Below are 12,270 nucleotides of genomic sequence, written 5' to 3' on the forward strand. Positions count from 1 at the left end.
GCAGCTGCTCTGTGTGATGGGAGGTTTGGGGAGCCACAGGGCTGCTCCCACATTTGCTTCTGTGGCACAAGATGCGAGCAGGCTGAAGGAAGACACGTGCTGGGCGTCCACACTGGAAACAGACACAATGGGGATGAGGGGTCCAGGAGACAGGAAGCACAAGCATGCCATTCTAGAACTGTTACGGGGTGGCGGGATACCCCACTCTACCACAAATTCCACAATAGACATAGTACATTCATTCATAAAGTATGCCAGCTCACCGATCTGTATACAGCCCTCACTGCCTTCCTGTTGTCTGGAGGGTGAAACCAGAGCTCCCTGCTGTGTCCCTGTAGCTGTGGTCCTTCCCACTTCTCCTGTGTGTTCCAAGGTCTCTTCCCTTCATGCTCAGAAACTTTGGCTTGTTTCTACCTCAGCACCTTTGCACTGACTTTTCTTGCTTTCTAGAATGTTCTCTCCCATTCCTTCTCATCCCTCAGATCTCAGCTTGAAGGTTGCTTCCCCAGGGAGCTCTTGCTGACCATCCTGTGGCTTCTCTGTACACCCTGCTGTCACCTGGGTCATCACACCCTGCTTACTTTCTCTATGGCATATAAAGAGTCCGAAAATACAGTTCACTTACACAAGTCTATAAGCTCCATGAGAGTCGCTCTCATTCACTGCTATGTTCCCAGCTCCAAGAACAGGGCTTGGCACATAGTAGGTGCTCAGGTGTATAGAAGTGAGAGAATAAAAACCTTCCATTGTTTCTAGAAACTGCAACCCAAAATTGAATAGGATTTTTTTCTCATTGCATCATCTCCAAGCTTTCAATTCCTAACATTTGATTCCTAGCACGGTACTGTAACATTCAGGTTCTGTAGAGCTGCCTGCTGTGTGCCCAGTGCTCGGATTGTCTTCTTTGCCCCCATCACTCATCTAGATTTTCACCAAAGCACCAATTTGTTCTGAATCGCCTGGGCTTTTTCTTCTGTATGACTGGTCCTAGTTGGGCTTCTCCAGAGTTGGGTCTGCCACATCTGCTTTTGTGTAATGTACAGAATGATTTTCCCCTCGGTGGTAGGTTGGGTGCTGCTGGAACAGGACTTTGGTGTGGATCTGGAAGCACCCACACCAGGTATAGGATCAGCCATGGACTGTGTCTGGGCTGAAACCAAGAGCTTTGGCACAAGAGGATGAGTCAAGTGCCACTGGAAGTCCTTGTAAGGTCAAACCCTTACAATGTCACTAACTGGATTCTGGTTACTTCCTGGCCCCGATGCTGATGAAATCCCAGAACTCGGGGAAATAGGATCTGTCGTGTTGGTACATCCCTCCCCGCTGCCTAGGACGTAGTAACCATCTGCTGGGGTATGTGGTAGACGAACCCATCTGATGCCACCTCTCCCTTCCACAGAGTTCTGGCCTGTGATCGTGCAGTCCAGGGGGCTGGATGGCATGCTGGACCCAAGCTCAGCTCAGCGTCCGGGCCCAATAACGGCTTTTCCAAGGGAGCAGCTTTCTGTCCTGGCCACGCTGAGGTAAGCACCTAAGGGGCAACCTGCTTCCCCAAGGTTCCCAGCTCTGGGGCTGCCAGTCTCTTTGGGGACCCGAAGAGAGAGGACAGCTGGAAAGGAGCTTCCAGCTGAGGAAGGGATCGGACCCACTGCTGACCAGCAGGGCTCTGGTGTGGCACTGAGTGGTGTGCCAGTGTGGGCTTCCTGGGCTTCGTGGGAGAGGAAGTCGCTCACGTTTGCAGGCTGACACCACAGCTTCGTATCAAGAGCCTGAGCTGTGCTACCTTTAAAGCACCAGGACCTAGGGCCTCGAATAGAGAAACAGCGTCAGTCAGGCCCTCCACCCAGTTCTCTTGGCTGCCTGAACAGGTGACCTTGTCAGATGGAAGCTCCGTGGTCACACTTATGCCCTTGACCGGTGCAGAGGCATGGAGAAGAGCTATAGGCTGGACACTGGCAGGCCAGGCTCTGAGTTCCACCTCTACTAGGGATATGCCCGAGTTCCAGGTGCTTTTTCTCTGTTTCCTCATCTGTAAAATGGAAATAGTGTGGCCTACGCCCCAGGTTTGTGGTGATGAGTAGCTGGACAGTTATGTCCACTAAGTAATAAAGATCATATCAGTCCATTTATTGTCACTAAAATGAAATCCCCAAAACAATGTACTTGTGAAGGAAGATGGTTTCTTTTGGTTTGCAGTTGTGCCGGTTCACAGTTCAAGACTGGGTAAGCTCCATTGATTCAGCCAACTGGTAAGGCTTGGAGGAGGACATTGGCAAAGGGCACGCAGAGAGAGGGCCACGTGGCCATCCAGGGAATGGGGTGGGGGCCAGCTGGGTTTCACTACCAGCCCTCCTAAGAGAACTGTCCTCCTCAGGCATGTCCCCAGTGGCCTCAGGACCTCTCAGTGGGCCCACCTTCCAGTCCCATCACTGGGGCAGTTTCTACCCTCTCAGTATCCTCACCCTGTGAATTTGAGAATGAAACATCTGCATGAGTTTGGGACCAAATCCTGTGGAAACCCTCCCAGTGATCTCATTTTTCCCTCGTTCATTTGAAGATCCAAACACTGGGACCAGTGGCTTCTGTTCCCATTTATGCAGTCATGCACACCTGGCCCGGGGGAGACCAGTAATCCCACGGGTCCCCTCTCCTGTGGCTGGTGCTCTGTGGCCACGTATTTCCATCATGGACATTTTCCGTACTTGGGGCTCATGTCTATGTGGTACCTAGCAACCTGATGAACTAGATGTAAAAGCAGTGAACATGGAAATGTTCCTTAGCATCTGGATGTGTGAGCTCAGGAAGGCAAAACTCACAGTGTGGCGAACAGCAATTTCAGTTGGTTTTGGGAGTGGAGACAACACACACCATGTCTGATCAGCTGCCCAAGCATGGCCTCTGACCACTGTCCTCTATAAGAGGTGGAGACAAGTAGCAGTGTCCAGCTGACCCCGACAGACTCCAGCTGCATGACCCCCGCCATGTAGTCCTGCAAGGCTCATGTCTGTCCTCTGTAAAGTTACAGCCCCCAGACCATCAGCAACACCACCCCTGGGAATGGGGATTCCCATTCCCCTCCCCAGCAGACCTACAGAACACAGATTCTGGGGTGGAGCCCAGCAGTCTGCAGTTGGGCAGACTCTCCAAGGGATTCTGAAGCCCTAAAGTTTGAAAACTTCTGGACCTTTTTTTAAAAAATGTATTTATTTGAGAGGTAGAGTTACAGAGAGAGAGGGAGAGACAGAGTGAGAGGACTTCCATCTGCTGGTTCACTCCCCAGATGGCCGCAACAGTTGGAGTGGAGCTGAGCTGATCCCAAGCCAGGAGCCTGGAGCTTCTTCCGGGTCTCCCATACGGACTTGGGCCATCTTCCACTGCTTTCCCAGGCCATAACTGAGAGTTGGATCTGAAGAGGAGCAGCCAGCACTAGAACCAATGCGTGTAAGGGATGCCAGTGCCGCAGGCGCAGGATTGCTATGCCACAGCACCAGCAGCAAGAGAACCTCTAGACTTTAATCCCTCGCGTCCCTTGCAGGCAACATGTCCTCCCGGGAGTCCCGTCTAGGCAATGCTGGCAGAGACCCTGGGTTTTATCCCTTCAATACGTCTCTCTGCTCAGCCCAGGACACCTCTGGGATACCTCCCTGGGGAACTGGGAAGCCACCAAAGTCCGACCACACTGCGTGCAGCCTCCAGCAGCCAGGAGTGTCTGATTCTTTACAACCGAACACAGCAGCCAGTTTACATCACGGGCAGAGGCCGAGAGTAAGGCAAGGATGACCCTTGACCCACTTTCAGCAAGTGGCCAGTGCCATGGAGGAGGAGGAGCTGCATTGCCTTGGCCACAAGAATTTCCTCTCACCAACAGTCAGTGACCTCACTTCATTGATGCAGTCTCTGAAGCCAGTGTCACGGACAGCTCTTGACTTGTCTCTCTCTCTAAGGCCGAAACTACCTTACTGCCTGTACAAGTGCCTGCACCGACACGGTTGCCAAGTCTCCCAGTAGCATCAGCCCTCCTAGCCACAAATATTCCAGCCTAGCTGTGTCCAGCAGCTTCGTCACCTAGTCACACAAGGCCAAAGTTGTGTGAAGATCGCCCAGCCAGTGCAGGAATGGTCTCTTGCTAACGAAGTGTGTGCATCACAGGAAATCCACAGGCCATGCCGCTGCTTGGGAGGGGGAAGGAGCGCTGGGTGGCCCCCCGGCAGCTGGACTGAAAGCCATCCTGACTGGGCGTCCTGTTCTTAGTCATTCGTCTTCCCTCCTGGGGAGAGGCAGCATGAATACAGCACGTTTGCCCATGACGCAGAACGTGTCCCTTCACGTGAGCCCCCTACACGCCCCTTCTCCAGCTCTGCCCAGTGAAGCCATGCAGAGAGCTGCCGTCCACTCAGGAGCAAGGCTTCGAATAAATAAAAAACCGTTCACCCCCCCGCCCCCGCGCCCCATCGCCGGTTCATTTTCATCACGGGGAGAACGTTCTTTTCTAAACTGCCTTGTTTCACTAGAATAGAAAACACACCTGTTTCGTTCTTTCTTCCTCAGTCTTCTGATGACTTTTACTAAGAAGCTCTTTGCAAGTCTGGAAAGAATATAGGAGTGCACCATCACAAATCAGTCAAATATTTTTTTTAAATACCTTTTCCTCTAAAACCCGAATGGGAGATGGAGCTGAGTCATTTTCAGGTCTCCGTGAGTGATTCCACTGTGTAATGCTAACCTCTGCTGTGGCTGAGTGCCCTGTGACACAGTGCCCTGTGTAGCTTGACAGTGAATTCAGAAGTCATGCTGGCCTTGAAGAGGCAGCCTTGTGGGCTGGGTGAAGGAGGACGAGCAGAGCTAGGCAGCCTAGCAAACCTTACAACTGCTAGAAGTCACAGAAAGCCGGAACTGGGACGATGTCCCCAACGTCATTGCTCAGCTGGAGACATTCAGGAACGTGGCAGGAAGGGAGCTGGCCTCCATGCTCACTGATTCTCAGAGCTGGGGCCACCTTGTAGAGTGGGTCATGAGGCAATGACGATGAGTGGGACGCTTGTCTGTGCGCCACGACTCCGAGGCAGGTCCCCAGTGGAGGTGGCAGGGAAGTTGGATGTTGACAGACAGCAGGAGGGATTCCAACCTGCAGAGCGGAAAAGGCCCGTGGCGGGCAGGGAAGGGGGCAAGCCTCCTAAGAAGGGTTTGAAGGGAGGGCAGCTGTGGGGAGGCACAGAGCAAGCAGGGCCCTGGAGGAATTCCCTGTGTCTGGAATGACAACTATGTGGGGGGAGTAGGAGGTGGGCCCGACGGCCAGGCTGAGCAGTCCCCACAGGCTCCCTGGAGCAGGGGCTGGAAACAGAGCAGGGCTTTGAGAGGCCACGTGGAGCAACCAAGGGTAGGAAGGAAGAGAGGCCGGCCTGCAGGAGAGGCACAGCGAGCAGCATGGGAAGGAAACTACAGTTTCCAGAGCCGCTGCTACAGCAAACCCCCAGGGCTGGGAGGAGCAGCAGTGGGGCCAGGCAGGGAAGAGCAGAGTCTGGGCGGGAGGTAGGCTCAGAACTGCTGGAGGAGGACTCACAGTTCCAGCCACAGAAGGGACATGTGGAAAACCACATCCAGGACGATGGGCGATACCATCAGCATGGAGAGTAGTCCTCGAACTGCTCTGTAACTCATCAAGTGGCCAGAACCAGGCGCTGCTGTTGAGTGGAAGGCGGAAGCGGGAGAGCTGATGCGGACGCCGAGGATACAGATTTTTGTTCGGGACACCTTCCATCTGAAACGCCAGCGTCCACGGAGAGGTGCCCACGGGCCGCTGGAGGCCGAGAGCCGCAGGTGTGGGCTTCCCGGTCCAGGAGTTTCAATCAGCTCCGTAGAAGAGGATGAGCTCACCGAGGGAGGGGCTGTGGAGTGCAGCAACGGAACAGGGGCAGCGTGTCCCTAATTTCTACCGAAACTCTAAGCGTTAGGCAACTCCTCATTTCCCTATCCAAATTCTAATCATTATTACTCCTTTAGATAAAAGAGATGAATTTTGGTTTTGTCTCTTCTCCTTCAATTCACCTAATGAGAGATATTGTGTACTGAGAAGACAGAAATGAAATAGGAAAAGAGGAAAAGGCTTCAGTTAGCCACCAGCTGGACACCAATTTGCAAGATCGTTGGTCACCAGAACTAGAGGTGCTTGAAACTCAGCTATGCTATCGCCTCCTCTGCATGGTGAGCTGGCAAGTCGGAGCCAATAGAAATACGCTTCTGGGGTGGTGCTGTGGCGCAGAAGGCTAAGCCGCTGCCATCCCGTCTGGATGCCAGTTCCAGTCCCAGCTGCTCCACTTCCGACCCAGCTTCCTGCTCATGCACCTGGGAAAGCAGGAGAAGATGGCCCAAGTCCTAGGGCCCCCGCACCTGTGTGGGAGACCCAGAAGAAGCTCCTGGCTCCTGGCTTCAGATCAGTGCAGCTCAGGCTGTTGTGGCCATTTGGGGAGTGAACCAGCGGATGGAAGACCTCTTTCTGTGTCTCTGCCTGTGCTTCTGTGTGACTTTGCCTTTCAAATAAATAAATAAAATCTGTAAAAAAAAAAAAAAAAAAAAAAAAGAAGAAAAGAAATTTGCTTCAGAGTAACTGAAGAGAAAAGAATTCGGTGGTCTCCTGCTTGGTATCTCACCAAAGAGCTGTCTTTTTCCAGCTGAATGAAAGTACAGTATTGAGGAGAATGTGTTGCACATGGGAAAAGAAGCAAGTAGCCATGTGCACAAAGTCTGCGCCACGGTGGAGCGAAGACAGAGGGCGAGCCTCTCTGGCTGCCCCATTTATGCTTTGGTTCATTCTCCTTACATTTCTCAAGGGCCTGGTGCCTGCCAGACACTGCACATGGCCCCAGAAACACTGAGCTGCAAAGCACCCGGCTCCTGAAGCACTCTAAGGCGACTGTGAACCCCAGCAACAGGAGAGGCTGCTGGGTGATACACACAGTGCCTCGGACGATGAGGTGCACGCCGAGGGGTGGAGCAACCAGCGACAGGGAGGGTGGGGCATGAGACGTGACTCTGCCCTCCAGGCCCTCCAGGCCTGCAGGGAGACAGGCTCCAATAACAGCTTTGAAAGAGGGCGGAGAAAGGGGAAACTTCAGCAAGGAAAAGATGTGGGTGACGGTGCTCGATCAGGACAGAAGCAGCGATAGAACCAAAGACAAAATCCGCAGGGAGACTGCAGTGACTCCAAATCCGCAGGTTTTGTGAGCATCTACTTTGTCCTAACACGTGGGAAACAGCATTGATTGCCCACATTCTATCAAAGAGGGAGCCAGGGCTCCGAGGAGGTAAGCGGCTTTCTTCTGCTAACAAGCCGTCAAGTTAGGTACCCAAAGATTTGCTAACCCCAGACCCAACGCAAAGTTCTGCTTACTGACTTGGTAGGAGAGAAAGCACCCACGCATGTTCTGTTCTGAAGGGCAGAATGGGAAGATACCACTTTCGACTGGAGGGATCTGAGCATTGGTGGCATCTGTGCCAGACTGGGAGAGAAGGACCCATGAGGTTGAGACAGAGAGATGGAAGAAAGGACAGGGTTGTGCATTTAATCCTACCAAGGAGGTCTAGGAGAGCTTCGCAGAGGAGGCGACACTGGCTCTGGCCCTGCAGCTGTGAACAGGAGCCCAGCAGAAGAAGCTGAAGGGTCCCCAGGAACAGAGCAGCTGTCAGGATGGCTCAGAAAGGCTCAGAAAGGTGCACCTGCAGTGCACTGGGAAGCCCTCCTGGGGCCAGATAGGTTCATGCCATTTGGTCTATCATCATGTAAGAAAAATAGGGGCAAGCGCCATGGCTCACTTGGTTAATCCTCCACCTGCGGCGCTGGCATCCCATATGGGTGCCAGGTTCTAGTCCTGGTTGCTCCTCTTCCAGGCCATCTTTCTGCTGTGGCCCGGGAAGGCAGTGGAGGATGGCCCAAGTGCTTGGGCCCTGCACCTGCACGGGAGACCAGGAAGAAGCACCTGGATCCTAGCTTCGGATCGGCATAGCTCCGGCCATGGCGGCCATTTGGGGAGTGAATCAATGGAAGGAAGACCTTTCTCTCTGTCTCTCTCTCACTGTCTGTAACTCTACCTGTCAAATAAATAAATAAAAATCTTGAAAAAAAAAAAAGAAAGAAAAATATAAAAGAGAAGACCTGTTTAAGAATAGAAGCGTAAGGGAGGGCGGGCGGAAGGGAGGGCGAGTGGAAGGGCAGACTGGCACTGGCGTTTTGCGTGCTACTTCTAGTGCATTTTTATTGGTGACTTTAGGCCTGTTAGTTAACTATTACCCATGAATCAGTTTCCTTATGTGCTTTGAAACGATGGCAAATCCCAACCCAAGTCACAGACTGATGAGAAGTTAAGTGCATTTGAAAAATATGAAAACCTCACACCAGGAAAACCCGTCATGCCAGTAGTGTGTGCATATGTGTGGGCTGGAGGCTGAACAGACACGTGGATTAGACGGTCCTAGAGCCACGTGGCTTTTGGCACTCAGGATGTGCTGTGGCTTTGGCACAAGGGTGCTGGGCCATCAGATCTTCAGACTTCCCAGGGGAGACCAGCACAGCCATGTCCTAGGCACAAGTGCTGGGAAGAGGCATCAGCCTCATCCCTACCCCGCCCCACCTCCCTGGTGCACACACACCCATTCCCTCAGCTGCCTCCTCTGGCAACCAAGGAGCTCAGAGGATTCCATCTGACATTGCCAGTGCACCCCAAGCTCCCTGGGTGAATTGCAGGGGCTCTGTCCCAAGCCCATCCCATCCATAAGATGACCATTCACAAGATTATCAGAGGCAACTTGGGTCCGCGCTTATGGTCCCTGTGTAATTATGGCTGGCACCGCCCCCTGCCCTGCCTCAAGCGACTCTACTTGAATGATGCCATCTAGGGGTTCCTTACCCATAGACTCCCCAAGCGCAGCCTCCCACGATCCTCTTGGGAAGTCAACTCCGAGGGCTCTTGGACCAAGCTTTTGACAACACTCAGTACCCCGTGGAATGACCCTGGTTTCTTTCTTATTCCAGGTGCATAGCGTAATGTCCATGTTGTTCTACACTCTGATCACAGCGTTACTGATTGGCATACAGGCGGAACCACATGCAGACAGCAATGTCCCAGCAGGACACGCCCTGCCCCAAGCCCACTGGACTAAACTGCAGCATTCCCTGGACACAGCCCTCCGCAGAGCCCGCGCAGCCCCTGCCGTGGCCATAGCTGCACGGGTGGCCGGGCAGACCCGCAACATCACCGTGGACCCCAGACTTTTTAAGAAACGACGCCTGCGGTCCCCCCGGGTGCTGTTCAGCACGCAGCCCCCGCTGGCCGCTGTGGACTTTGAGGAGCTGGACCTGGAGGTGGACGTGGGCTCCCCCTCCAACAGGACTTACAGGAGCAAGCGCTCGGCCCCCCACCCCGTCTTCCACATGGGAGAGTTCTCGGTGTGCGACAGCGTCAGCGTGTGGGTTGGGGACAAGACCACCGCCACGGACATCAAGGGCAATGAGGTGAAGGTACTGGGGGAGGTGAACATTAACAACAGCGTGTTCAAACAGTACTTTTTCGAGACCAAGTGCCGAGACCCCAATCCCGTGGAGAGCGGGTGCCGCGGCATTGACGCAAAGCACTGGAACTCGTACTGCACCACGACTCACACGTTCGTCAAGGCGCTGACCACGGACGACAAGCAGGCCGCCTGGCGCTTCATCCGCATCGACACAGCCTGCGTGTGCGTGCTCAGCAGGAAGGCTTCCCGGAGGGGCTGAGCTGCCCGCGGCCCCCTCCCCCCGCCCCCCACACTCTCCTGGGCCCCCTCCCTACCTCAACCTGTAAATTATTTTAAATTATAAGGACTGCATGGTAATTTATAGTTTATACAGTTTTAAAAAAGAATCATTATTTATTAAATTTTGGAAGCATCCGTGGGCCGCCACCTGGGTCGTTTGTCTCCTCTGCCAGCCTGGAGAAGAGCCTGGGGGGGCATTTGCAGCAACATCCTCCAGCTCTCTGGGCGGCCCCGCCTGCAGCCTGAGCCCACGGTCCCCCCCACCCCCCGCAGCGGTCGGGTCCGTGACTTTGGGGAAGGGAACTGGTTTCAGCGATTAGCCTTAGCCAGGCATGATTAAGAAGGGAAGTCGGCTTGGTTGCCACTTTGTTCTACATTCCAGAGCCCAAGCTGCTTAATCCTTGGATTACGTGCGCCGCAGCCAGGATCCGTGTGTCTTGATTGCCACGCTTGGGGGAGTTAGCGAGGAGCCTCATCAGAAGGCAGGTCGCCGCTGGCGGGGCTGCCCCCAGCCTCCGGGAGGCCAGGTGTGGCCCCTGGGGACTGCAAAGGTAGACAGGAAGAGGCTCGCAGCAAAGGCCAGTGAGGCTGCTCGTCTGGGGGGGATCTACTTGCCGTCAGCACAGCTGTAACAGAATCTGCTCCCGAGGCCCGTCACGCTCGATCTGGTTTCATGTTCAGATTGCTGTGGCGCTCATGGCTGCTCCTCCGCTTATCCCCCGGTGGCTTCCTGCAGGGAGACTGGGTTACTCCAGAACACCGGGGCCTCCGACCCCCTTGCCACCCACGTGCAGCCCCAGCAGCCACTCCCACTGGCTCCCAGGTCAGTCCACGAGCTGGGAAGCCAAAGGCCTAGAGGGGGGAAGAGCTTTCAAAGACCTTGTTTTTATCTTTTAAAAACATTTATTTATTTATTTATTTATTTGAATGAGTTAGAGAGAGGAGAGAGAGAAAGAGAGAGAAAGGTTCTTCCACTTGCTACTTCACTCCCCAGATGGTCGAAATGGCCAGGGCTGGGGCAAGCTGAAGCCAGGAGCCAGGAGCTTCTTTCGGGTTTCCCATGTTGGTTGTGTGGGCCCAGGCACTTCTACTGCTTTCCCAGGTGCATTAGCAAGGAGCTGGATCTGAAGTGGAGCAGCCAGGGCTCGAAATGGTGCTCATATAGGATGCCAGCATTGCAGGTGGCAGCTTAACCCTCTATGCCACAACACTGGCCCCTTGTTTTAATTTCTTATTTAGTTATTTGGAAGGCTGAGAGAGAGAATCTTTTTTTTTTTTTTGACAGGCAGAGTGGACAGTGAGAGAGAGAGACAGAGAGAAAGGTCTTCCTTTGCCGTTGGTTCACCCTCCAATGGCCGCCGCGGCCGGCGCGCTGCGGCCGGCGCACCGCGCTGATCCAACGGCAGGAGCCAGGAGCCAGGTGCTTTTCCTGGTCTCCCATGGGGTGCAGGGCCCAAGCACTTGGTCCATCCTCCACTGCACTCCCTGGCCACAGCAGAGAGCTAGCCTGGAAGAGGGGCAACCGGGACAGAATCCGGCGCCCTGACCGGGACTAGAACCTGGTGTACCGGCGCCGCTAGGTGGAGGATTAGCCTAGTGAGCCGCGGTGCCGGCTGAGAGAGAGAATCTTATCTGTTGATTCACACACAAATGCCCACAGCAGCAAGGGCAGGGCCAGGCCAAAGCCAGGAGCCAGGAACTCACTCCAGGGCTCTCACATGGGTCGCAGGGGCCCAAGTAGTTGAGCCATCAACTTCCCAAAGCATGCCTTAGCAGGAAGCTGGACTCCTGAGTGGAGCTAGAACTTGAACCAGGCACTCCAATATACATACAGGCGTCTCAAGCCCTATTTTATCTGCTGAGCCAAACCCCTGCCCTAACGTGTTCATTTTCCACTGGGTGATTTCCATAAGTGACCAAATGTGGCAGGCGTCGTGGGGCCTGTGGAGAGGAGTGCAGAGAGACAAAGATCAATGGAGCGAGAACCAGTAGAGATAAACCAGGGCAGATGTGGCAGGCAGGTGGGGCCTGCAGAGCCAGGCGTGAAGGGGGAGGGGAGGTAGAAGACCCCTATGGGATGTGGAGAGGGGCAGGAGGAGGAAAGCAAGACAGAGACTCCAGGATCCAGCCTGGGGCAGAGCCCCCCTCCCCAGCCCCTGGCTGCTGCCTCCCCCCTGCCCCCAAGCCACCAGTGTCTCTGCAGACACAGCCCGGTCTCTCCTCTTCTTCACCCCCCAGGATGGAGTGCCTGTTCTGGCTTTTCCCAGAGAACAGGTCCAAACTGTGCATCAGAGAAAGAGCAAGTGGTCATACTGGCTGCCCCATAGGCCTCACTCTCCAAGCCCTCCCTGCCCCTGTCCTGAGTGGGGCCAGTGAGGCAGGGAGCGCTGGCGTGGGAGCCGTTGCCCAGCATAGAGTGTGAGGGAACCAGCTCTGTTTTTCTCTCAGAGCTACTGCAGTTGCAATAGAGATTTACGTTCTGGAAAC

At 54.3% G+C, this 12,270-nt stretch overlaps 1 protein-coding gene across 5 annotated transcripts in view; it reads left to right on the top strand.

The window, feature by feature from the left end:
- NGF (nerve growth factor) overlaps nt 1-9,918 on the top strand; it is a 53,437-nt gene extending 43,519 nt beyond the window's left edge. For all 5 annotated transcript variants that reach the window (XM_051856131.2, XM_070076898.1, XM_051856132.1 and 2 more), the window contains 2 exons: nt 1,400-1,523; nt 9,026-9,918. In XM_051856131.2, the coding sequence (XP_051712091.1) occupies nt 9,038-9,763 (726 nt within the window). In that variant the 5' untranslated portion in view covers nt 1,400-1,523; nt 9,026-9,037 and the 3' untranslated portion in view covers nt 9,764-9,918. The remainder of the gene's footprint in view (nt 1-1,399; nt 1,524-9,025) is intronic.
- Nucleotides 9,919-12,270: the final 2,352 nt, after the last annotated feature.

The sequence above is a fragment of the Oryctolagus cuniculus genome, chromosome 7 (assembly GCF_964237555.1).
Source record: "Oryctolagus cuniculus chromosome 7, mOryCun1.1, whole genome shotgun sequence".
Lineage (NCBI taxonomy): Eukaryota > Metazoa > Chordata > Mammalia > Lagomorpha > Leporidae > Oryctolagus > Oryctolagus cuniculus.